A 26,478-nucleotide genomic window follows, 5' to 3' on the forward strand; every position below is an offset into this window, starting at 1 on the left:
TCTGACGTCAGGCTGGGGGGCATGACACAAGAGTTGCTGGATTTTCAGGGTGTTTGGGGGATGGTATCCAGCCCCCACGGATCTGGTGTCAGGAAGGAGGCAGCTCTAGGGTCCCAGGAACGTGAGAAGAATCCGTGAACAACTTGGGTCCTTAAGAGCAGCTTGTGGGAAACAGAAAGCTCCCGACTTCATTCACAGTCTAGGGCTGAATTAGCCATGCTGGTGATCGAGAAAACAAGCTTACAAGCCTACTCTGGTCTCCAGGCAGTGAGAGTGCAGAGAGCCCCACGCCCTTGTTCTAGATCTGCATGGAACCCCAAAACCACCATTTAAGGCCTCCAAAGATAGCCCTGGGGTCTGGCTCCTAAGGGCTGCTGGGCAAGGCTGTGCTGTGTGTCCGGGCTTTCCGTTCCAGAAGTGTAACCATCGCGGTGGGACTGCAGCCCTGCAGCCCATAGGGGACCAGACCCACCGCAGCAGAGTACCCCCATGGGACCTGCCGCTCCGTCCGCGGCAGAGCTCCCCCACAGACACCTCCAGCGCGCACGGGCCCGGCCCGCCCCCCGCTAGGAAACACGTGCGCCCCTCGCCCCGCCCCTTCCCCTCAGACCCCGCCCTCTCCCCGTAAGCCCCGCCCGCCCGGAAGGGGGCGGGGCGGCCTGGCGGACCGGCTTCCCCCGCCTCTATGGTAGGTTTGCCCAGACGGGACCGCCCGGGCCGCCCGTTTGTCCCTCGCCGCTTGCCGCTCCTCGCCGCTCATCTCTATGGTGCGGGGCGGAGCGGTCACGTGGCGCGGGCCGGCCGGAAGGAGCCGGGCAGCGGCGGTTAAATGAAGCGGGGCCGGCGGGAGGCGAACGAATTCGGTGAGTGCCGGTCGAGGGCCCGCGGCGGGTTCGGCCCTCCCGGAGCTGAGGGCGGAGGACGGAGCTGGCGCCGGCGCCTGGGCTGGCTCCCGGCCCCTGCGCTTCGCCTGCCTCCGCGGGGGTGGGGGGCGGTTGCTGTCCTCGACTGGAGTCCTGCCCCGTGCGTGTCCCTCTCGGAGCCCGGCCCTCCCCTCCCCTCCCTATTCCCTAAGGGCTAGCTCCTCCCTCCCCTTCCCCTCAAGGCCGGGTCCTTGCTCCTCTCGGAGCCAAGGTATATCTCTCTCTCTCTGGACCAGCTCCTTCCCCCCCTCAGGCAAGGAGTCCTCTAAGCCAGGTCCATTCCCCCTCTTCAGGTGCGGAGGTCTCTTTTCTGGGCCAGGTCTTTCACCACCTCAAGCCTGCAGTCATCTGTGCCGCGTCTTTCTCCCCCTACACCTCGGACCCAGAGTCTTTTTCGTTGGGCCGGGCTCTTTTCTCCCTGGGTCAGCCCCGTCCCCTTTTCTCCTCTCGGGGTGAGCGGCTTGGTCCTTCTGAAGCTCTGTATGGCCCTAGCAGGGAGGTGAAGTTGGCTGGGGGGTACCCAGGTGCAGTTTTCTGGCGCTGCTCTCTGTGGCCTGTATGCACTGACTTGTTTCAGATATCCTGGGCTGTGTGTTTCTAACTCGGGAAGAAAAATACTACTGGCTGCAGAGCTGGTGAGGAAAGGCGGATGTAAAGCTTGTTCTTCTGACCCTTGTTCTGTTGTGGAAACACTTGGTGCCACTGGGACATCTTGACATTTCAGGCATCTGCTGTGGGAGCTGCTGGAGAAAGGAAACCCAAAACACAGCTGTCCTTGAAGTTGAGGGATCTGTGTAAGAGATACTCCTCCTCCTCTTCCCCCTTCTCTATTGATTTGAGTACTAGCTCAGCTTGGGAGAGAGCAAACACTGGAAGCAGTAATGTACACAGTGAGGAGGTGTCTGATGGGTGTTTCTGCCTCTGGGGCTGTGCTCATTCCCTCAAACGGCTGGAGGAAAGTCGAGGCTTCTCCAAGGCATTCTGAGGCTAAATAATTGTGGCTAACCCCAGTGTGCGTGTGGAGAGAGGCTTGTGGGCTCCCCAGGCAGCTCCTGCGCGCTGGTTTGGGATGGGTGTAATGTAGGCTGGCTTAAAAAGTCACCGTTGTCTCACGGGTCTGCTGGCGCTGGCTGTTGGCCGTTGGGCAGATAACGGCTGGCTGGCACCTGGCAGTCTGGCTGGGGAGGTTTTGCTTTTCATCTTAACCTTTGCTTTATGACCTCAAGTATCTTCAGTTGTTTTCTAATAACTCATTTTGGAGTACCAGACACTTAGCTTTCATATGGAAGTTTAGTTGTCAGTGTTGCTTTTCAGCTTCCTTGCTGCTTGTTAAGCAAGGTTGTCTTTCTTATGTGAAGTATTGTTGCTTGGTGCTGGTTTGAGGCTTCTGATGCTTTAGAAAAGAGAAGTTGATGTTGCTGCTGTGTGCTTTTATTTCCATTATTGAGGCCTAACGCTGAGGGACTCTGACTCTTCTCTGTGTGTGCTTTTCACAGTATCTCTCCTTGTGTGTCTTTTCTAGCTTATTGACCACCACTCCGAGCAGCAGAGTCTTCTTGCTGTATTTCAGGCAGCGATCCTAAAAACAATTGCTAATTGGCTTGGTGGCTGAAAGGGGCAAGCAGCCTTAGTGCCAAAACCTATGAGCAGAGCCCTCTGTCTCCATGCTGCTGGTGATCCCTCCTTCTTGCTTGTACTATTTCAGTCAACATACTCTGGAGCTTTTGAAGGTTTCCAGTAGTAGCAATGGAGGCGATCAGGTGGCTAATTGGACTTTTTGCTCTCAGTTACATGGTGGCCTCTACCAGCTTTCAGAGGGGATGGCATAAGATCTTTTTTTCCTCCACTGACCTGTTTGGAAGGTGAGGGGGAGTGTTTGGGATCCATCATTTCGCAAAGCCAAATCTTGAGCAGATTCTGGTACATCCACGTTACAGGCGCCAGGTCACAGGAGCCTGCTGCACAAACCATATCTGGAACCTGTTTTCTTCAGGACTAGTAGAATTGCAGGGACAGCTTTTAATTACAGAACCGTGGAATTTGCAGCTTTAAGCAGAGCTTTTAATTTCTAGGATGAATGCTGTGCGAAAATTCCACTACCTTACATCAAGCAAGCCTTTTGATACTGTAAACATCTTAATAGATTTCATGTGCTGGGTGTCTGCATGGTGTGACTAGATGCTAATAAACAATCGTCTTGACAGGAATTTGTGCCTGGAATATCAAGACTTGGGAAAGGATTCAGACCCACTTCCTGAAGATCTGTAGAGACATTTGGCCTGCTTGGCAGTGCTGTGTTTTGGTAATGAGCTTCCTTCCATCTCTTTCTTGCCTTCCTGGGATATTTTCCTGTCAGCCTGGCTGCAAGTAGCCATGTCAGTCAGGGCAGGAGTAACAGTCCCTGGATAAGTAGTTGGGTCAGGCTTTACTGATAAGGTACTTTCTTGTTTCCAGCAGGGTGCTGGCAGCCTGTCCCTAGGCTTGTGTTTCAGGAGCTGCTTCGGAAGTCCGAATTCCTGGGTAGTCCATGCTTTGTCTGCCTAGAGAATGCAGTGGGCGTTACTGCCGCCGGCGAGCTTCGAGTGCTGGCAGCGTGGTTTGTGCTTTGAAATTGGACACAAATCACTAAAAAGTCCTCTGGCAAAAACGGGTGAAGCGAGCTGAAAACTCCAGCAACTCCAACACAGCTGGAGAGAGGCAGGAAGCGTATCTCGGGGGCCGGGAGCTGCTTAGCAAGTCACACAAACCTCAAGCCCGAGAGACGTGGAGGAGCCCTTTGGGTGTATTTTAGTGCCTGCTGGCAGAAGCTCCCATTCATTAATTTGGAATGGGCGTCTTATTTTAATGTCTTTCTTTTTCAAGTCATTGTGAGCGGTTTAGTGTGTCACAGTGCCGGCAGCGCGGCGCGGCCACGGGTGTCGGCGCCTGCCGCTGGCTGCATTCTTTTGGGGACAGTCAGAAGTGAGCCGCTAATTCCTCTCGTTGAGAGCTTAGGGGTTCTTTTTTTGCCTGTGGGTTTGGTCTGGAGATCATTTAAGTCTCCACTGAAGTGATTGAATTCAGGCTTCTCCTCAACTAATCCGAAGAAGAGGTGCTGATGGTCTAGAAGTCTCTATGTGTACTCCAATAATGGTGGTGTGCGTTGCTCCCCTTAGCGGATGGGTTGGCTTCTCGGGCTGCTGTGTGTAAGTTCAGTTCTCTCGGAGGAGCAGGTGCCTAGTTTTTACTACTACGAGCAGTGGAAGGTGTGAAGCATGCAGGTGCTTAGCTACCTTTCAGCAGCAGCCCAGGAGATAAGGTTATCTGGGGCCTGATGTGGCAGTTCTGTGTTTGAATTCCAGCTGAAGAGCTGTGCTGATCAGCACTAGCCTGGTGAGGAGCAGAGTGGTTCTGTTTTAATCAGGTTACTGGGGCAGGAAAAGTGGGGAGACACAGGCAGGAAAAAGTGAAAAAGGCCACTGAGCACTGTCCTGGTGGCTTCAGTAAGTTATCCCTGCCCCAGCACTGAGATGTGAGATAAGGAATGGTACTGAGCTGGGCTGATCTCTCTCAGCAGCCTTCGCGTTGCTTTTGTAGCATGTCAGGTTTCTTTTGGAGTATCTCAGCAGCGATGCTTTTCCTCCGGGTCAGTGCTGCAGAATTTGCAGTGGCTTTAAATTTGTAACAATCCCTGAGAAAGCTTAATTATTGAGGACTGGAAATCATATTCCTGCTGAATGACACCTTTCTGCTAATTACCACTACTGCTGTGGTTCCCTCCCTGTGCTGGTGGGGGGAGCTGTCAGTGCCTGATTAAGTGGAAAACACATTGGGCTTTGGGGAAAGATTTCTACGTGGGGCAGCTGCTACCCTTGGTGACAGTGCTGTGTTGTAGTATTTCTGACCCAGGCTGGGGGAAATTTAAATCAAGTGTGGATTCCTCGCTGCCTCGAGGGGAGCCTGCACTCCTTTGCTGATGGAGTGGTGCTTGTCTGGTCACAGGGTAATGTTTTTTGAGCCTGTCATTGTAACAAGAAGCAAAGTTGATGAGCTGAAAGAAATCTAGGAGTGTATGTAGGTGTCAGAGTGACCTGAAATGTGCTCAGTTGGCTTCTGAGGACAAGGGCTGTATTGCTCACATTCAGTCTGCTCACCTCTGTAAGGAAGCCAGGCTACTGTTTGCATTATTTAGATAAACATTTGGACAAGATCCATAGAGGCATCATGTGATTATATACTCTGTAGTATAAGGTGATCAGGGGTTGTACTAACTAGAAGCTTTGTCTGGGGGATATAAGGATGGAAATGGCCACGAGCAATGTGTTTTGTCTAAAGCATGTCTGGCACAAGGCTCCTGTACTGCTTTGTCAATACTGACATGCTGTTACCCAGCTGTGGACACTGTTGTTGCTGGTTCTCAAACTGGAGAAAGGCAAACAGCAGTTGGCTTTTTGCAGCCTTTGGAAAACCGGAGTTAGAACCAGATTTATGCTTTGACTCCCAAAAATCATTGCAAAGATGTGCTGCATTTTTATATTTGATGGAGGAGGAGATGGTAAACCTTCCGTTGCTGCTGCTTGCAGATGATGTTTGCTTGGAGAGGTATCTGGAGGCTAGTAGCAAAGAAACACCCACATACCCCTGGCAAGTACAAAATATGGTTGGCTTAAAGGTGTTACAATGGGATAGCAGAGTGAAAGGGGCAGCGATGTTGACAGCTGCCTGCAGCAGAGCTGCCTGGAAGACTTTCCTCCTCTCCCTGCTCTCGCTGTTGTGCGTGGTAATGCAATTTAAGGAAGATGACAGCAGCAGCATAATGGGGAGGCAGGAAAAGAGGCTTTTTCTCCCTTGCAGGAAACAGCAGCATAGGGCGTTTCATAGCTCCCCTGCTGCCAGGGTTTCCAGCTACAGATGAAGAAGACTGGCAAGATCCATTGGCTGGTGTAAACAGTTCATGTCCTCCCTCTATATTGTTGAACCGGAATGCTATTGTAGTGGAACAGGCTTCATTGTGTATAAACTGGGAGGTGCCCTTGGATCAGCCACGACTAGCACAGACTAGCTGGAACACACCTCTGACTCCAGCACAGCGTGAAGAGTGCTCCTCAGCTTCATGGGTTTGTGTTTGTTTAGCAGTCTGTGGCTGCTTTTACTGACCCTCCATCCCAGATGGTGAAATAATCTGTTTAATGTTGTGCTGTTGCAACACCCAAGAAAAGAATTTCTGTTCTATGCGAAGGCTTAAACAGCATCGGACACTTGGCTGCGATGACTTAAGGGGTAGGCACGCAGATCTGCAGCCTGAAAATAGTCATGGCCTTAGCAAGGGCTTTGGCTGCAGCCTGTGTAACCTCTTTACTGTGGCCTGTAGTGGGTTTGTAGCCTTGCCTATGCAAAGTATATACTTTCCTTGGGGTGAAATCGTTGAGGTCTCCTAAATCTCCATGACTGTCTACATGCTGTCTACAACTACCTGAAGGGACATTGTAGCCAGGTAGGGGGTGGCCTCTTCTCCCAGGCAACCAGCAATAGAACAAGGGGACACAGTCTCAAGTTGTGCCAGGGTAGGTATAGGCTGGATGTTAGGAGGAAGTTCTTCCCAGAGAGAGTGATTGGCATTGGAATGGGCTGCCCAGGGAGGTGGTGGAGGCACCGTCCCTGGAGGTGTTCAAGCAAAGCCTGGATGAGGCACTTAGTGCCATGGTCTGGTTGACTGATAGGGCTGGGTGCTAGGTTGGACTGGATGATCTTGGAGGTCTCTTCCAACCTGGTTGATTCTATGACTGTAGACCTGGAGGATTAATATGCAGTGCTGTTTTCCTTGCTCCTTAGCTGGCCAGCTGATGAGTTCACTCATTTGTGAACTACTAATAGGCTCAGAAAAGAATAAGGCTGAATGTGGAACATCTCTAAATGAAGCTGTGGTCTGATTTCACTGTTTTCAGTTCTGATACAGTGACATGCTTACCTGAAACACAACCTCTTTGCTTCTCTGCTATTTTAACATATTCTGCTCAAACCCTACGGTGGTCACTGCCACGTGGTGTGGATGAAGTCATACTGGACAACAGTCATGAACCTGGAAGGCTGCCCTCGGTTTCAGGCTGGAATCTGTTGGCCACAAGGCTAATGCATGGCTGCAGACAAAACTAGATCCAGGTTTACAAAAGCAATTGATGGGTGGCCTGAAAATCTTGAAACAACTGCAGTCCTTGAGCAATAAGGGCATGCTACTGATCTCCAGATGAGTATCATAGAATCAACCAGGTTGGAAGAGACCTCCAAGATCATCCAGTCCATCCTAGCACCCAGTCCTAGCCAGTCAACTAGACCATGGCACCAAGTGCCTCATCCAGTCTCTTTTTGAACACCTCCAGGGACAGTGCCTCCACCACCTCCCTGAGCAGCCCATTCCAATGCCAATCACTCTCTCTGTGAAGAACTTCCTCCTAACATCCAGCCTACTTGAAGAGACACTAATGATCATCTAGTTACAGGGGCACCCCCAACTAGACCAGGTTGCTCAATGCCTCATCCAGCCTGGTCTTAAAAACTTCCAGGGATGAGGCATCTGCAGCTTCTCTGGGCAACTCATTCCAGTGACTCCCACTGTCATAGTAAGGAGCTAGTGGATGCAGCAGGCTTTGGGTAGACAAGGCAGCTTTTTGTACTTTATCCATCAGGAATGGATGCAGAGCATGGGCTACCTGGGACTTGGGTATTTTATGTGCCTTGCCAGGTGTCTATCAGTATTTTGCTCTTGGTGCATAAGACGATTTAAGGTTCATTTTGCCTCGGAGTGAACTTGGCCTGTTGGCTCCAGAGGGCTCTAAGCTGGCTTTTATGCTTATTTAAGCCCTTCAATTGAATGTGTAAAAGCATCTTTCAAAGGCAGTGCCTGATCTTTGGCCTGAACCAGTTGGAGTGGGTCCAGAAGAGGCCACAAAAATGGTCAGAGGCCTGGAACACCTCTGCTGTGAGGCCATTCTGAAACAGTTGGGTTTGTTCAGCCTGAAGAAGGCTCCAGGGAGACCTTTCAGTACTTCAAGGGGCCTACAAGAAAGCCAGAGATAGACTTTTTAGACAGGAAAAGGTTTTAAACAGAGAAGAGATTCAGACTAGAGAGAAGGAAGAAATTCTTTACACTGAGGGTAGTGAGATAGGGGCCCAGGTTGCCCAGACACCTGGTAGAAGCCCCATGCCTGGAAACATTCTAAGTCAGATTGGATGCAGCTCTGAGCAACCTGCTCTGGTTAAAGATATCCCTGCTGACTGCAGGGGAGTTGGAGTAGGTGAGATGTAAAGGTTCCTTCCAACCCAAACCAGCCTGTGATTATTTGATCCTGGCCTTGGAGCACATAGAGTTTGTGTGCTAGGTAGGTATCTGCTGTGGCTGCACAGTGTCAGCTGTTAGGCTGTAGTTTAAGATCTTCCCCCTTCTGGCAGTTTCTTTTGGCATCTTCATTCAGTTCTCCCACTTACACCATGCTGTGAAGAGAGAAAGTACCTGAAAAAGTTTTCCAGGGCATTTATTTTCAAAGCTGTAAGAAGTGCTGGTGGAGCAAATTATCAGAGGAGATGACAAACTGTGGTATGGGATGTGACCATCTGAAGCAGGTGTTGCAGTAAAACCCTTCTTAACACAAAGCCACAGCTTTTGGCCACCACTGGCCAATGACCCTTGAAATTATGGCTTAATATGGCCTGAAAAAAGGTTATGCTAGTAGTACCCTATGTGTTTGACCTATGAAGTAATTCTTCTTGGAGGTCCTTAATTCTGGGATGTGTCACACCTAGAATGGCTCATGGCAAGCTTCTAAGTCAATGCTTTTAAAAACACTGTGCAGGTTGACACAGAAAACTTCCTTTTTGCTAAGACAGGCTACAGAAATAAGCCAGGGTGGGGTTGTTTTCCTTCTGTGCCACCTCAAGGTCAAGTCTTCACTTTGTGTTGTCAGCAGCTTTGTGAAGTCATAGAATCAACCACGTTGGAAGATACCTCCAATTATCCAATCAACCAGACCATGGCACTAAGTGCCTCATCCAGGCTTTGCTTCAACACCTCCAGGGATGGTGCCTCCACCACCTCCCTGGGCAGCCCATTCCAGTGCCAATCACTCTGTCTGCCAACAACTTCCTCCTAACATCCAGCCTAGACCTGCCCTTGCACAACTTGAGACTGTGTCCCCTTGTTCTATTGCTGGTTGCCTGGAAGAAGAGGCCAGTCCCCACCTGGCTACAACCTCCCTTCAGATAGTTGCAGAGAGCAATGAGGTCACCCCTGAGCCTCCTTTTCTGCAGGCTAAACAACCCCAGCTCCCTCAGCCTCTCCTCATAGAGTTTGTGTTCCAGGCCCCTCACCAGCCTTGGTGCCCTTCTCTGGACATATTGCAGTATCTCAACATCTCTCTTGAATTGAGGAGCCCAGAACTGGATGCAGGACTTAAGGTGTGGCCTGACAGTGTTGAGTACAGGGGCAGAATAACCTCCTTTGTCCTTCTGGCCACACTGTTCCTGACACAGGCCAGGATGCCATTGAATCTCGCCTGCACCCACCCTTGAAAGCAAAGTTTTTGTGAGTCTCAGGTCTCATTTAAAGTAAAACCATTTTAAAATTCCCCTTTCCACATTTGCTCCTGGTCGCATTCTGTTTTGTTTTTTCCTGGAACACAACTTCCCAAGCACAGCTCAGATAGTTGTTTCCAGACTTAATCTGCTAGGCAGCAGCATAACATCTAGGATGCTATTCTAACCTATCAGTCCTTTGTGGTTTTAAGTCCTCTGGCTGTTACTTCAACTAAAACTGAGTCTTAGTGCTTTGAACCCTCTGACTTTGTTCTAATTAGTCCCTTGCTGTTGGCTTTAATAGCAGTTTGCTGGCTGAGTGCAGCCTGTCTGCTCTTCTTGCTCCCAGTGCTCTCTGCAAACTGGGCTGTAAGCAGAGCAGGCTGCTGGTTGCTCCTCTGTGTGTGTCAGTGCCACAGCCGGTCCTAAGGTTATTCTAACCAGCAACCTTAAGCTTCTTTTCTTTATTTCCTTTCTAGTAAAAAAAAATGGTGCCAAGATGGTCACCTGAAGGCTCTTATAGAAGTGCATCTAACTTGTTAAGTAGCTTCTTAAAAGGTTGTGCTTGGTTTCTTTGTTCTGTTATGCCTTTTAAAGGTGACATTCAGGATCTCTTAAAGGAAAGAATAAAGGAGAAATACTACTAAGGATTTGGAGAGGAAATGCTGTGTCCTTTCCCCTGGAGAGCTCTGTGAAGTGGAGCGTTCTCATGTACGTCCTGGGGCACGTAGGGCATCACTCTTGTTCTGTTCTGTGTAGCTGCTGGGTTGATGGGGAAGAGCAGGCAGCTGCAATTAACCTTATGTAGAACAGCGACAGGTACGTGCAGCCCATGGTGGGTTGCAGAGTCCATCTCTTTCAGGCACCAGTGGGTTTAGTAACAGTGCTACTCAGAGAAAGGAGCCTCTACCCCCTTCCCTTGGGACACACGTGAGTTGAGAGCAAGAAAACTGGAAGTAAAACTCTGTGTCAGCAGCAAAGCTGCAAGTCGCATGGTTTCACGTGCCCTTCTTTGGGTCCCCACCCTTGGACCACAAAATCGGAACAAAACAGCTGTTTAAAGTGATGGTTTGGGAGATAGGCTGCGAGCCTGAAGAGGGTGGGTTTGTGTGTGCGCTGCCACAGCTGAGCTGCTGGCGGCTGAATTGTTGCTTGAAGACAAATGCCAAGCCCTTACCTGTGCGCTGGATGGGAGAGGGAGGGTTTGGATTTGGCGGATGGCACTGACTGATCTTCCACACGCCCGGAATCTCAGGCAGGCAGAGGAGCACCCTTTGCAGGAGCTAACTGCAGAGATGCCTCTTCCCTCGAAGAGGGAATTTCCACTTTGCTCTTAAAACGGGGTGCTCAAGGCAATGACATTAACTCTTTCTAACCAGACTTTGTAATTTTAAGTCTCTTTTTCAGGGCTCAATCTAACAGAGCAGACTGATCCAAAGCTCTCCTACCTCTTGTGCAGGACATGTTTTTTCCCATGCATCCAAAATAGCAGTCTCACTCTGATCAGAAAGATGTGGTGGTATGGAGCCCTGTTATTTACCTGAAGACTGATGGGGGTCATGGGAAGGCACTGAAATGTCCAGCAATTGACCTTGATGCCAGTCATCAAGGAAGAGACATAAGAAATTTTCAGCTGAGTTAAATTGCTAATAGCCCATTTTTGGAAAACCACCTCATCTGTTTCAAAACAGCCTTGGGTGTTAGAGAAGAACTCACAGAGCAGAGAGAGCTTTTGTCAGAAGTGGAATCACTGTAGCTGGCCAGCTGCTAGGTGAATAAGATGCAGCTGGAGAGATTTCCCTCCTCTTGCATTTTGTGTTAATAGATGTAATAAAAATGGAGATTGGGTATTTAAAAAAGAAACAATAATTAAGTGATGATGTCACCTCCATGGGATAGAATCATAGAAACAGCCAGGTTGGAAGACACCTCCAGGATCATCCAGTCCAACCTAATCACCCAGCCCTATCCAGTCAACTAGACCATGGTACTAAGTGCCTCATCCAGTCTTTCCTTGGACACCTCCAGGGATGATGACCTGTAAGTGAAGTTGATTACGAGACTTGTGATGTGCAGACAATTAAGATGCTTCCTTTGAATCCTGACTTGTGAAATGGGGCAGGCTAGATAGGGATTTGAACCTGAGTAATCCCTGAAAATCTCTCCTAATTGCTCCTGACTAAGCGATTTTCATTAGTCTGGAGCAGTGACACAGCTGTAGCTCATAGCCTGTTAATCCATAATTTGTAGCAAGCCAAGCTGCTGGAAACCAGGTGCTTTTGCCTGCAAGCCTCTGCTCACCCACGCCTCTCTTCAGGAGGACAAAGGAAAGACTTTTTGGCAGGGACCGATGCTTTTGTTTTGATGTGGTTTCTCCCTTCTCCCAGAGCTGTGGGCAAACCTCTGGGCAGACCTGGGAGGCAAAAGTCCTGCAGCAAGTCCTCTGGCCTTATTCTTCAGCAAGATGTGTTACAGCAGGGGTAGCTCCTTGTGCGCAGCAGATAGGACAGCTGTCTAGAGCGGTTCTTTTTGGGTGATGGTCAGGGGATTCATAATTTTGGGGGTGGAATGATGCCACTTAGCATGACCAGCCGCTGTTAAACTCTCCCTGCTTTTGCTAAGTGACTGTTAGGAGGAGCAGCCCCCAGCAAATCATGAGCCCTTTGAAATGTTGAAGTGCTTGACAGTAAGTCGAGCTGGTTTATTTCCCTTCCGTTGTGCTTTGCTTGTTTGGGTTTTTTTTTTTAAGGATGGAATTTTTAGCTTTTCATTTTGCTGGTTGTCACAAGCCATGCATTATTTAAGTAGCTCCTCTTTGTTTTAACAGCTTGAAAAGAGTCAGAAATTCACCTTGCTCGCAGGCTACCAGCAGACACATTTGCTGCCCGCAGGCACAAAGTGGGAGTTGATGCTCTTCTGTCAACGTAGGTGAGCAACGCTGGTGTTGCTGTATGGGGGAGAGGCTGAAACACACAATGATTTGATGTTGCTGACATCTCTTTCAAGTTGCTCTTTTTATTCCCTCCCCATTTGGTTGGGATTTCTATGCCTATCTCCCTGCAGTGCTTACTGTCTAGTCCTGTTGCCTTGAGCCAGAAAAGAGCACTCTGAGACTAGTTCCATCCTGGCAATGTGGGAGTTCAAGATTTCAAATGCTGTAAGTAGTGGGGGGAAAAAATAGATTATATGTGCCTAGGATGAGGTGTGTGTGGGGGGTCTCCCTTTGTCACTTTAAATCCCAGCACTGTCTGAAGATGCAGCACAAACATGAGGTGGTGGAGGGAGTGAATTTGAGTTCTGCTCCAATTACTGCAGCCCAGAACGCCCACATACACTGGGAGTTTAAATATGTGCACAGTACCCCTGCTTGCTATTTTTAGGGTTAGACTAAAAATATGTAACGTGGTGTCTGCAGGGATTCTGAATGGGTTTTGGAATCACAGAATGTTAGGGAGTTGGAATGGACCTCTGGAGAATTAGTCAAAGCAGGATCACCTAGGACAGGCCGCAGAGGAGTGCATCCAGGCAGGTTTTGAAAGTCTCCAGAGAAGGAAACTCCACAGCCTCTCTGGGCAGCCTGTTCTAGTGCTCCAACACCCTCACTGTAATGGAGAAATCCTTGTATAAGCATCCTGTGTGCACCTGAGACCTGTTTCACTGCTCAGCTGCTGATCTATCAACTCATAGGAGTGGTTGGGACCAGTGGCTTTGTAGATGATATTTGTGCACGTGTGAGAAGCTTGTTCAGAAAGTAAGTGTGACCTCAGCTGTTGCTCTGAGATCTGGTCTGTTCAGAGAGTGGTTACACAAGTCCCTGGTGGTCTCTGATTTTTTTTTTCCACTAGCTGTTCTATTAATGGGTTGCTCTCCTCTCAAGCTGCTGCAGGAAGAAACATTAACAGGGAGGATTTTATTGCCTGTGCAGTGAAACAACTTAGATGTGCAGTTATGAATACATGGAGTAACGTGGAAAAGGGAGAGAAGATTTGGTGGCTCTCCCTTCAGCATGGTGGTCTCCACTGTGCTTTGGGGTGGCTCTTTAGTGGTGCCATGTGGATATTTGTCCAGTTTGGTGTACTGTAGTGGAGGACTTTAAGAAAAGGTGTGTGGGGGTAAGCTTGCAAAGTGTGCATCTGCCTGCTGCCAGGTCTGTTTTCCCTTGAAACAGTTTTAGTATCCTTTTCTTGGCTGTGCAGCAGAAAATCAGTGGTCCTGCTAGAGCTTGCTCATAGGTAGCTTTATTCTCCACCTATAAATAGGCACAGAAATCACTGAGGTAGTGTGGGATATATCCTTTCTATCTGTCTTCCTTGCTTTTTATTATGTTGTTTATGTAGGGCAAGACCCCAGGGTGGCTTTGATCTTGTTTCTTCACCTTCTTGGAGGCCCTGGTGCTACAAACATGAATAAACTTCTTATTCATGCCACTAGATGGAACTGGCCTGTGCTTATAGATCTTTGTTTAAACTTGAGCTCTGTGTTGAGTATTGACAAAATGAACTGCTAGCTCTTGATGGAAGCTTTACTCTAACCCTCAAAGCAGTGCTTTATTAAGCTGCTTGGGCTTTTATGCAGGCTGTTTTGAAACAGAAAAGTAGTGCATTGCTGGCTCTTAATAGACTTGGGATTTGGTGGTGGTGGTGTTGTTTCCTTGGCTGTGTATTGTGGGAACAGAATGAGAAGGATAATAACAGAGGGATGCTGACCTTGGTTCTCAGCAGCAGCTGGCTACCTTATCTCAGAAAGGGTAGATAACAGACACCTCATCGATGGAGGAAAACAAGGTGTGGTTTATGCAGATGGATTGGGTTGTCCTTGCCTAATCATGCTAATGTGTAGGTGTGTGCTCTGTGCTCAAAGACTACGTAATGAAAGTCAGAACACTCAATAAAGAGTCTCTGGCATAATTCACATTGAGTTGTCTGGAGTCCACGTGGCATTGTCTTTGATCACGCTGATCTGTGAGGGCCTTGACCACATTCCTGCAGCAGCTAGCAGGTTTCAGCAGCAGTGTATTACAGTTAATGCTCTTTGTTACACTCCTGCTTTGAAACCACCATAAGTTCTTGGGGTTTTTTTTGGTTGTTTGTGCCCATCTTCTTAACACATGTGGGTGACACTCTGTTATCCCACATTTCATTGCAGGTAATTTCCTGTACCTCTTTCATGATGCTCAAGATTGAAGTGTGCAAGTTCCTCTCTACATGAACCAGAGCTGCCTTTAGTAATGTTAGTTTGTGGCTTACCCCTTGTTCTTGGGTGCAAACAGATGTGGTTTAGCCAGCATTGGGCAATTCACCATTTGAGTTATCTGGGAAAAGATTTTTTTTTTTTGGTGGCTGTGCCCCAGCAATTGTGGTGTTGACCCAACTGTGTGTACCCAGCTCTGCTAACACTTTGCATGCCTGTCTAGGGGAGAAATATCCAAGCCACTGGGCTTAGCTCAGAAAATCTGAGCAGACACCTGTCTAGCCTCTGTCTACCCCACTTGATGCAGTGATTTTATAGCTTCCGTGAGTGTCCTTGTTCCTCCTCAGTCTCTGTATGATACTTTGCCTTTTTTGCTTGCTGAGAAGTTTCTTTGTTGAGTGTGAGCCTGTGTGAAGACATTCTACTCCCCCCTCTGCCCTGGTGAGACCTCATCTTGAATACTCTGTTCAGTTTTGGGCTCTCCAGTTCAAGAGGGACAGGGATCTGCTGGAGAGGGTCCAGCAGAGGGCTACAAGGATGATTAGGGGACCGGAGGGCATGGTTTACGAGGAGAGGCTGAGGGACCTGGGGCTTTTTAGTCTGGAGAAAAGAAGACTTAGAGGGGATTTGATAAATGTTTATAAGTATCTGAAGGTTGGCCAGGAAGGGGGGACAGGCTCTGCTCACTGCTCCCTGGGATAGGAGTTGCAGCGAAAGAGGTTCCACCTCAACACAAGGGGGAACTTCTTTGCTGCAAGGGTCCCAGAGCACTGGCACAGGCTCCCCAGAGAGGTTGTGGGGTCTCCTTCTATGGAGACTTTCAAGGCCTGTCTGGATGTGTTCCTCTGTGATCTGTGTTAGATAGTATTGTCCTGCTCTGGCAGGTGGGTTGGCCTCGATCTCTTTGTGTCCCTTCCAACCCCTGACATCCATTGATCCTATGATCCAAGACAAGATGGGTGCTAGCTACGTAGGGTCCATTGGTTGGTGCAAGGAGTCCTTTGTAGGACCAGTCTGCTGGGAATCAGAAGTGGTTGGCATGGGGACATGACATGAAAAGGTCTGGGTACCTTCCTGGCTCTGCTTCTGGCCTGCTTGGTGGCCTTGGCCACACAGGTCCTTTCCATGCTTCCATTTCTCTGTGTTTCTGATTGCAGGAAGCAGATTGATCTTGTTTTCTGATGTACTGAGAGGGCCAAGGATTGGAAAATGCTGTGCAAGGCCTATTCATGAGTAGCAGTAACTAATATGTGGATGTGACCTTTGAGAAAAGACAGAGATTTCACCAAGTATACTTCAGTGACCCAGCTGTGAGGAGCTGAGCTGTGGCTCCAGCACCTGTCTGTCTGCAGTGATGAGAACAGCACTTCCACGCCAGTCTGGCTAATAAATAAGATTTATTTTTTCTTGCTTATAAGGCAGAAGCTGAAGAACCCAGAGGAAACACTCCCCAGGTCTTGCTTTTGAAGTGTTTTTGAAACATTAACGTGCCCATGACACTCCTGGAGCTGCTTACTGGAAACAGGGTGTGCTGCTGAGGTGTCAAGCCTCAAATACAGGGGTAGCTGCATGCTTGTAGTGACACTGGTTAGAAGAGGCCTCTGCAGTTCTCCTGACTGATGTCCTACATAAATTTGCACCATCACTAGTGCTGGGACCAGGTGAGTGTGGCTGTGTGTAGCCAAGTCTTGAAGCCCAGAGTGGTGGAGGTTCCCTGTGGAGAAGGCTGGTTTGGACACCAAGCCATGCTGCTGTCAGCCTTTGTTTGTGTTGAGAGAGCATCCTGCCCTGCAAACAGGAAAATTCCTCTGTCTTCCTTGCAGAGCAAGGCTGTAGTCCTTGTCTGTGCAGGCTGCTCTGCAGGAGGAGGGAGGATTCCTGCCCCAAACCAACCAGCTCTTGGTGTACCCCTGCAGTGTGTGCTTTTTGTGAGTTGTGCCTTGGCTTCTGGCTTTTTAGGTACTAAATTACACTTGTTTTTATTATTTTGTCCTGCACTAAAATGTTTTGAAGCTGGTAATGATGAGTTCCTTGGGGAGCTATAGATCCAAGTACCTGGCGTGCATCTGAACTGATTTCTTCATCTTGCTATCCTAGCTGCAAATCCTGTTCCCTGCAGAGGAGGCTAAGCAGAAATACTGAGGAGGAATTTATACAGCCCTTGTGTACTAGCAAACAGGATTTTACAGCAGACCCACCATTTTCCTCCAACTTACACATCAGTAAATATTTAATAATACAGATTCCTTTGTGCTCAAGGAGTATTTCTCAATTAAAAAAAATCTCCTTTCTCCTTCCAGTGATCAAATTGTGCTCAGAGTTCCTGTGTGTATTCAGCTACTCTGCAGTAGCAGGAATTGAGAGCTCTAAGCTGACAGAACATAAAATGGAAACCTACTGTTCAGGTTGCAGTGATTCCTTTGAACTCCTAATCCTGCTCAGGGGCCTCTCCAGCTGGCTTATTGTGCCTCTTTGAGAACAGGTGAGGGGGTAGCAAATTTTGGTCCCAAAAGCTCAGTGCTGTGAAGGAGCCTGATTGCTGTTGTGCTCTCTTTTTTGTTTGAGGGCAGATTGGGGTATCCTGAAATTTGTACCAAGCTCTCATTGAGGAGGGAGTGTGTCAGAACTCAGACAAGTGTACTCTTTAACATGGCAGCTAGTGGCAAGAAAGTGTGTTCTGTAAATGTGATTTGTTCCAAGATGCTTGATGGTGCAGGCACAAAACACTTGTACACTGCCCTGCCAGGAGTGTGCAGCTTCCTTCTGCTGTGCCAACAGCATGGGCATTGTGGAAGTGAGCTCCAAGCATCTGGTCCCTGTGAAGTTGTGTCTCAGCTTGGTGGCTTGTGAATAAGAGAATCCAGGGTGTGATGCTGGTGTCTCCATGTCGGTATGAGTCCATGGTTCAGCTAAACAGCTGGGGTGTCTGGTCTGACCCAGGATATCAGCTGGTCACCTTGGTTCAGCCCTTGAATGCCACGAAGTCATACCACACACGAACATGACATGAGTGTCATAGTGGCATCAACTGGTACATTTGAGATGTAGGTTTGCAGTGTTGTCTTGTGGCAGCTCAGGCAAATGACTCTTGTTCCTTTCACCAGTAGATGGTGGCAGAAACACCACGATGTGAGCTGATGCATCAGGTTTTTGACTGGAAACAGAGGGAAATCCATATATGGGGGCTTGAGTTCTGACTGGACAGAACTGCATCTTCTCCTCCCTCCCATTTCTATGATTGCATAGCCTTTTTTTCTTTTCCTCATGTCCTCTCCAGAGAGGCCTCTGGGGCCTGATTGCACTCTTCATTTGACTGTCTTAACTGTCAGAACAGAAGGTGACACAAAGATCTCTGCTTTCAGGCACTGACAAGTTGGTATGGAAAATAACCCTCATGAAGAGACTGTTCTGGGGGAGCCAGGAGAACCCCCAAAATGATATAGTGGCTTAATCTTGGGAAAGTCCAGTTAGGGTGTTGCTGAGTTTCTTCTCACTCTCTCCTGTTTTTATTTTGTCTTCTAGTTCCTCATGTGAGCCTGGCTGGCCATGCCCAGGTGTTGACACTTCAGGGTACAGTGGTTTAAAATGGCAGAGGGAGGTAGAAATGAAGAAGTGATCAAGCTGAAGAGCTTCCGCAGTCACAGAGGGAAAGGTGAGTACCCACTGGTGCATGTTTCCCAAGCTCAGGAAAACTCTGCTTGCAAGCAGCAGGATCCATGACACTACACTTGCAGGAGTAGGAGCCTGCTGGTGGTCTGCTTTGCCATGTCATACACTGCTCTGTTACACTTCCTTCACAGCCACCCACAGAAAATTCTCTCTTTTTATGCTGACATGCAAAATATTTGACTCTCGCCTTTCTCACGTAGTGCTGCCTCAAGGCAGTTTGCTAACTCCTTGGCAGCACCACAGAATCATACAATCACGTGGAGGTATTTCAGCAGATCTGAGGGGCTTCTGGTGTTCCACCCTTCTGAGGACCTTGTAGGCTAGTTCTGCATTTGTGCCTTCACAGGACTGTGCACATTGGCACCTGCTCCTCCAAGAGTGGCACTGAAATGGTGCTCTGTGTGTGTGCCTGAACAGCAATAAATGAGTACTTGTGAATACTTGTGGGAAAGCATGAGCTGAAATGGTGTGTGAGGTCTTGGGGAAAGCATGGATGCAGGCTGTCCCTGCAGTGCAGAAAGTCTCTTTCTGGCTGCAATGTCTCTCTTGAATTCCAGCACCTGTGCTCAGTAGCATCTATATTCTACTCTTTACAAGCCTTGAGGGACAAGGTTGTCACCTAATCATAGAATCAAGCAGGCTGGAAGAGACCCCCAAGACCATCCAGTCCAACCTAGCACCCAGCCCTAGCCAGTCAACTAGACCATGGCACTAAGTGCCTCATCCAGTCTTTGCTTCAACACCTCCAGGGACAGCAACTCCACCACCTCCCTGGGCAGCCCATTCCAATGCCAATCACTCTCTCTGTGAAGAACTTCCTCCTAACATCCAGCCTATACCTACCCCAGCACAACTTGAGACTGTGTCCCCTTGTTCTATTGCTGGTTGCCTGGGAGAAGAGGCCACCCCCCACCTGGCTACAGTGTCCCTTCAGGTAGTTAGCAGGGTATCTTCTTCACCCACATCCAGGAGACCTATTTCAGTCTTGCAAAGAGGCTGAATGGCACAGAGAACCTTGTGCCTCCTCTAGAATGCACTGTATGCCAATAGAAGGAAGCACATCATCCCTGAAATGCTGACAAGTCCAGGGCTTCTCTGCAGAAACTGCAAAGTACTCTGTGCATTGCTCAGAATAATTGTTCAGCAGCTTGACTCATGCTGACATTTGGGCTAGAAGAACCTGGGGGCCAGTTGGGGCCCTCAGGTAAAGCCTTGAGCAACCGGGTCTAGTAGGAGGTATCCCTGCTCACGACAGAAGGTTGGAACTAGTTGATGTTTAAGGTTCCTTCCAACCCAAACCGTTTTGTGATTCCAAGGATCTCTACATAAGTGTCAGTGACCTTCTTGCATGTGCCATTGTGGTGAGCTGTGGTTTGTGCAGGAGTTCTGTTCAGAGGTCTGAGGGAGGTAGGAGTGGCTGTAACAGCAACTTGTGGAGGAACCAGTGACCTCTGAGTGCTTCTTCCCACTTGCTGCCATGCACATGTGAAGATTGCTTTTTCAGGTGTTTTGGTGCCTGTGCCCTGTAATTTCACTTGTTTACCTTTAGCTAATAGCCAACTTGACTTCACTGCAGACTGGGTAAACCGCAGGGACGAGGGCCATATCATGATATCAGATTCCTCAGATGAAGAATTGCCATTGCTGCTGGAAACACCAGTGGAACATCACCATGAGGAGGATGAGGATGATGATGTAGTCATCTTCACAGAGGTAATTTTTCGCTCTTCTACTTGCCTTTGTGGCCAACTCATGCAAATATCTGATATGTTCCTTTTGAGAGTCCTGACAAGTTAGAGTACTTTTCTCAGGATGTCTGAAGTGAATGTTGATGTGACACTGCTTTTGTGGTGTTAAGTGTTTAATCATGCTTTGGGCACAGGAGGGGAGAACTAGGCTGTTAAACTATGTGGTATTTAAAGTTCTACCTGTCAAAGGCTGTAGCTTCCATAACGTTATCCATGTCAGTCCAGAGAAGTGTGGAGTGCTTTGTAAGAGGACTTGATGTTCCCTAGAAGGCAGGTTTTCAAAACTTGCCTTGCTTGACCTTCTGTGCTGTTTGATGTCTTGTTGGGCTCTCTGGACAGTTTTACAAAGCCATCCCATCTGGTATAAATCTCCTTTTAGTGGCACAAGCAGTCACACAGAGAAGGACCAAAGGCTTTAGCTTACCCTGATTAAGTATCTAATTCCATATCTAAGCTATATATATATTAAGAATACATTCCACTCATCTGTTCAAGTGACCAGAAGCATTGAAAAAATGGGTTGTGAGGCCATTTCTGCTTCTTAACTGAAAACAGTGGCATGGAATACTTGGACTCTGCATACAGCAGTCTACCTGCCAGAGGCACGAACAAGGCCAGAGATAAATATTTTGAGCTTTGGTTGCTGCCTATTGAGATAAATTGGTGGGAATGCAAACATGCTGTCACTTCCTCCTTTCCAGACAATGTAGTGGGAGGGAAGTGGAGGCTGAGGTGAGCTCAGGAAGTTATTGCAGTCCAAAAGTCCTGCACATCCCCAGTTCCTGACACCTGGGGACAGACTTAGAATGGATTTCAGTAAACCAAAGGTGTGTGGGTTGCAGTTCTATGCCTTATTAAGCACCTTGCTGAACAGACTTTCTGTCTGTTTCCCATCAGAAATTTGATTAGATGCAAAAGATCATCTGGAGCAAGGCTTCTGACAGGCAGACAAAACCTCCTGCTTACTCTTGCCTGTTTTCTTTGTCAGACCCCAAAGCAGCAGCGGTTTGCGCGTCCCAATGTCATCAGACCTGCTGTTCAATGGCAGTGTGCGAACACCGTGGGAGAAGTTGGTTCTAAAAGTGCTGTGGAGTCCCCAAGGAGCATACATCTGCAGGACAGCATCTCTACTCTGCTGTGCCAGGGAGATCAGTATAATCACGTGATGGAGAGCAGTGCTGGACCAAGCAGGGATGAGATTAAGAACGTTGCCTTACAGCAGCCTGGGTCATCTGAGCTTAATGGCTCCAGTTTTGAACTTACAAGTAACCAGGAGCCTGGCCCAAGTTTGCTTCCAGCAATAAAGACAAGTGCACAGCCTGTTGTTAACAGAGACATCATTAGTCTGGAGAACGCAGACCTGCCACCACCACAAGAACTAAAAATGGAAGCCCAGGGGTGGGAAGGAGAGGACTTGAAGTCAGGGCAAAACCTCAGAGGAGCACTGGGAACTACCACAGAGCAGGAGAAGGGCCAGCTGAATTGCCTGTCCCTCCAGACGCTGGAAGGTGAGACGCATACTGTAGCAAATGGTTGTGCTCCTCAGCAAGTGCAACCTGAAGCAGACCCAGAATCTCTGAGGGTGTATGGAGAGGAGGCTCCTGGTCCAGCCTTCCCTCGGCCAGAACCACAGCAGGATGGGATTCCAGGTCCTGCTTCCCCCCAGCCAGCACATCCGCCAGAAGAAATGGGTCAGCAGGCAGTGACAGACAATGAGCAGCCAGGGCCAGCATTCCCTGCACAGGACTCTCATGAACTTGGCTCTAGTAATGTGCCAGAACAAGGAGCTACTGGGGAGGACCAGGACCTCACTGTGCTGCTCATCAGAGAGACAGTAAGTATTCCCAGGGCTCGTTTGCCTTTGGTGTGTATGTTCTTCTCAGACAGGTTTTTCAAGGTGTTGTGTTTCACCTGCCCAAAGCCCTCTTGACTACGGCTGCAATTCCTCTGTTTTGGCTGAGACTCAGCTAATGCAATAGATAAGGAGCATCCACTGAACTGTCTTGGAGATCTCTATTTTGAAAGACTGACCCCAGCACTATGGCAGATGTGATGAGAGGATGTGAATGTTGAGGGTGCTCTTTGGTTTGGGATGGACTCTCAACCAGAGAGGCTAAGCACACATGATTGCACTATCTGAAAGGCACAGTGAGGTGAAAGGGCATGGGGTCTGTTCCCCTAAAGGCCACTGCCCTCTCAGTTCTAGTGGTTTGTTTGTGTCTGGCTGATTCCTAACCCAGCTCTCTAGAGCAAAACTGAGGCACTAAACACTGATAAAGGTTCAGAGGGTGGGGTAGAGAAGGCTTAGAGGCATATGGCTGCAAGCCATGGCTGCTTCCAGCTGGCCCTCCCATAGCAGTGGTGGTCATAGGATCATAGAATGGCTTAGGTTGGAAGTGACCTCTAAGATCATCTAGCTCAACCCCTCTGCCTTAGGCAGGGACACCTCCCACTAAAACAGGTCACTCAAGGCCTGGTCAGGGGTAACAGTTGCCCTTGCCGTGTGGATTTCCAAGGAGCAGCACTGAGGGATTACTGGATATGAGTAAACAATGTATAAACTCATGTAGCTGACTACCCAGGCTCCACTTGGACTCTGTTTGAAGCTTAGCATGAAGAACACTAGCTACAGGAGCTGAACTATCACTAAAAAAGGATACTCCTCAACCTTCAATATATTCAGCAGCTTGGACAGGGTGATGTGTAATTAAACCAACAAAACAAGAATATGGTGATACTTGTCTAACTCCCTGTCCAGTGTGCATTCCTCCCCTTGATAACTGGGCAGGAGGAGTCTCTCTTGATGCATTATGGAATACTTTATTGCAAGCATGTTTTACTGCATTTCTATCTTACACATACCCCCATCCCCTCCAAGTCTCCCTTCCACATCCTGAATCTGGGGAAACTGGGATTGTTCAAGAGCAGACTAGATGAGGCACTTAGTACCATGATCTAGTTGATTGGATAGGGCTGGGTGATAGGGTGGACTGAATGATCTTGGAGGTCTCTTCCACCCTGGTTGATTCTATGATTCTTCAAGCAGCAGCCCAACAAAAGTCAGTTCTTTTCCAAAGACCTTGTTGATTAGTGACTTGGTTTGATACTTTTGCACTGGGTTGTTTGACTGTCCAGGCCTGCAAAGTAAAATATGTGCTGCAACCAATTGTGATACCTGTGCAGAAACCCAATGAGAGAGCACCAAAAGGCACTCTGTGCTATGTGGTTAATGCTGGAAGAGCTTTCACAGAAATGCCAGTAATGGTTTGTTGGCTGTTCTGATCTTGTTGCCCTTGTCTGGGTGCTTTTGGGTGGGTGTATGTGTTGTAGATTCTTTCCCTTTTGCTTTGGAATGTTGTCTTTCAGCACACAATCTGGAACTCCTTACTCTTCTGTCTGAAGTTAAATATTAGCTCTTTTTGTGTTGTAGATCATACCTACCTGCCTTTCCTCTTCCCAGCCTGAATCACTTGTTAGGCCAGGTGCTCGTGGCCATTTGCATCACTACCCATACTCTTGGGGGAGAGAGCTGCTAGCAATCACCATGTGGAGCAAAGGACACCCAGCAGCTTGCAGTGTGCAGACTGGATGGATGTAAATGATTTCTTGAAATCCACTTTGGCCTTTGTCTCAGGAGCATGCTAGATAGTCACCTATAAATCTTTGTCTTTGATGCTGTTGCTAGGTTGAGCCACACAGCTCCTCTAACACCTACATAACCTTTAGCTTTTCCTACTGTAGGAAGCAAGATTCCCAGATGTGCAGAAGGAATACATTGAAGAGCTGATCAGCATCAAGAACTGCTATGACTTAAATGTGTAAGTACAGACCTAAGAGCCAGAGTGTATCACACAACAGTCTGGCTGCAGTCACATCTCCACTCCCCAACCTGCTGCTGATGCTGTTGTAGGCTGAGAGTCAGCACTGCATTGACAGTGCCAAAGAGCAGAGATTTTTTTTTTCCATTCTGATAGAGCATTTCTTAAATCCTCTCTAATGCTGATGTTGTGTAGCTTCTTGGCCTTTAAGATCCCTTGATATTTAAAGATACTACATGTGGTTTCCTCTTAACCATTACTAGAGTTCTTACAAGTGTGAGCATCAGGATTAAGATGTTGAGATTTACTTCTGTAAAACATAACAGGAGGGGTGGGTTGGTGAGTTTTGAGTTGGAGAAATGGTTTCCTACCTCTTCATTTCACTGTTTTTTTCAGGTAAAGCTGACCTGTTGGACACCTTTATTTAGTGTCATCATGTTGGCTTTTACCCTCTTTACTTAATCAAGCAGCAGCAGTACTGTTTGAGTTCTCTCACATCCCTTTTTTGCAGCTAGACTAGAGTAAACATTTAAGGTCTGGTAGGATTGATTCTAGATGTTTGTTGAGGGACTGATTTGGGTCAAACTGAGCAGAAACATGAGCCAAGAAGGGAAATGAAAGGAGTGGAAAATCAACATGCATGACTGTTGCTTTCCTAGTTGTGTTAACAGCTCAAGAACACCTTAATGTTCATCATGCTCAGTATCTCTGGGTTAGAATCAAAAGTTTTGAAGTCATGGAGAGGAGATGGGTTGAAGTAAATCGTTTGTGATGTGTCTGCTGCTAGGTGGCTGCCCTCTTTTTCCCTGCAGCTGTCACCACTACCTCGAACACGTTAAAATTAGTTACATGATGCAAGAATGAAGAATAGGTGTTAGTTGCCAGAATATTCCCTGTCTTGTATGACTCCAATGCCTTTTCCAGGTAACTAGGGCACTGAGTAATCAGCATTTAAGTGTGTGAGGCTTAGAACTAGCTATTTAGCCATAAAGCAGTTAACTGGCTAGGAAGTAAGGATGATCCCATCCATTGGGCATAAGTTTCCTGTTCTAATGCCTTTGCCTATGATGTGAAGTCATGTCCCCAAAGCAGGAATTCTGGATTAGAAAGTCATCAGCCTCTAATTTCTTTCTTGCCTTTCCAAAGTGCTTTCCCCACAGTGGTGGTGTGGTCAACATGAGAGCGATTTTCAAGTGCCTGTGCCACATTCTTGGTGCACTTCACACGGACAATGGTTGCATGGAGAGTGTAGAAGACCAACAGGGCCATTGCCCAGGGCAGTTGGGCTGTTGAAATCAGGCATCTGGCTGCAGGGACCCTCTCCCAGATTGTGTGAAAAAAACTTGTTATTGTGTCCTGTGGGGATTTAGCAAAGCCTGATAGAATTAAATCCCAGTATGGGCTTCTGTGTCTTAATGTGTTCCTTCCCTTTTTGCTCCCGAAATCTCTTCTCTCCTTTTGTGAGCCACAGACCCAACGAGATGAAAAGGTGCTTACAGGCTTCCTTGTGGGCCATCTACAGTGTCTGCTCAGTGGTGCATTACCCACTTACTGGATGATAAAGATTTCTTCTCCGTATTTTTATTCCTTTAACCAAACTATCTTTTGAGTTGTCATTGCATCTTTTGTGTGAGAACAAACGGGTCAAAGCACTGGTCAGCCTCGCTGGCAGGGTCTCTTTGATCTCTATGGCACGTCAAGCTGAATCAGGCTTGAGATATAATAAATAAGGGTGGCTGGGTTTGGGTAGGGATGAGGCTTTTAACCGGCTCTGTGTCCCGTGGTGCAGATATTAATGAAGAGTGCGGCGAGTGTGCGTGCCTTGTGCGCTGGGACCCACTTAACTAATTGTCAGACGCTGAAGGTTAACATCGCTGAAAATCCTCGGCGATGAATGGCAACGTGGCAGAATAGTTCCAACCCTTGCTGCTTGAGCTGCAGCTCCTTGAAGTTTGTTTTGTTGGATTAAAACGGTTATCTTTGACAAAAGGGCCGGTGGGGGAGGGCTGGAAGCTATTAAATGCTCAGCGCCCAGGATATTTGGTTGTTTTCTGAAATGATGGGCTTCAAACTTGCAGCTGATGTGAAAGATAAGATGTGGGAGCTCCTCTTAGCAGGGTAGCATCTATTCAGCTTTTGTGTGCAGAAGCATTCACACTCAGTCAAAAGCTTCTAGCTCAATATGTCACTACCTGATTAAACAAAAAGAAATGCCTTGAATGTGAAAGCAGGGCTAAAGTAATCATGCCTTGATAGTGGGTTAATGCTTCCAGCCAGTTCAGATTTCTTAATTAGGAACTGATTTCTGACATCAGGAATGTAAATTAGCTGCAATTATGTCTTTGCTGCAACCTAGCACCTTCTCACTCAAGGCGTTTTACAAATGTTAATTGCTTGTCCTAGCTCCTTTCAGGGGGGATATTATTCTATGGCTGGGGAAACTGAGGAATTAGCCCATGTGGCTTGACCCAGCTAGTGCAGCTGGTTAGTGCTGGTTGGGAATAAGCTGTGAGGCTCTCATTCAAACAGCCTACAGCAAGCTTCCCTTTCAAAAGGGCTTCTGAGCTATTTGTGGATCTCAGCAAT

At 48.0% G+C, this 26,478-nt stretch overlaps 1 protein-coding gene across 10 annotated transcripts in view; it reads left to right on the forward strand.

Moving 5' to 3' along the window:
- Positions 1-766: 766 nt before the first annotated feature.
- RNF216 (ring finger protein 216) overlaps positions 767-26,478 on the forward strand; it is an 89,753-nt gene continuing 64,041 nt past the window's right edge. The window contains exons 1-8 of one of the 10 annotated variants that reach the window (XM_064153610.1): positions 873-1,023; positions 1,217-1,558; positions 1,648-1,717; positions 12,295-12,395; positions 18,180-18,309; positions 19,876-20,039; positions 21,063-21,908; positions 23,816-23,892. In XM_064153610.1, the coding sequence (XP_064009680.1) occupies positions 18,243-18,309; positions 19,876-20,039; positions 21,063-21,908; positions 23,816-23,892 (1,154 nt within the window). In that variant the 5' untranslated portion in view covers positions 873-1,023; positions 1,217-1,558; positions 1,648-1,717; positions 12,295-12,395; positions 18,180-18,242. The other 9 variants (XM_064153615.1, XM_064153614.1, XM_064153618.1 and 6 more) reach the window with 9 other exon arrangements.

The sequence above is a fragment of the Pogoniulus pusillus genome, chromosome 13 (assembly GCF_015220805.1).
Source record: "Pogoniulus pusillus isolate bPogPus1 chromosome 13, bPogPus1.pri, whole genome shotgun sequence".
NCBI classification, from domain to species: Eukaryota; Metazoa; Chordata; class Aves; order Piciformes; family Lybiidae; genus Pogoniulus; species Pogoniulus pusillus.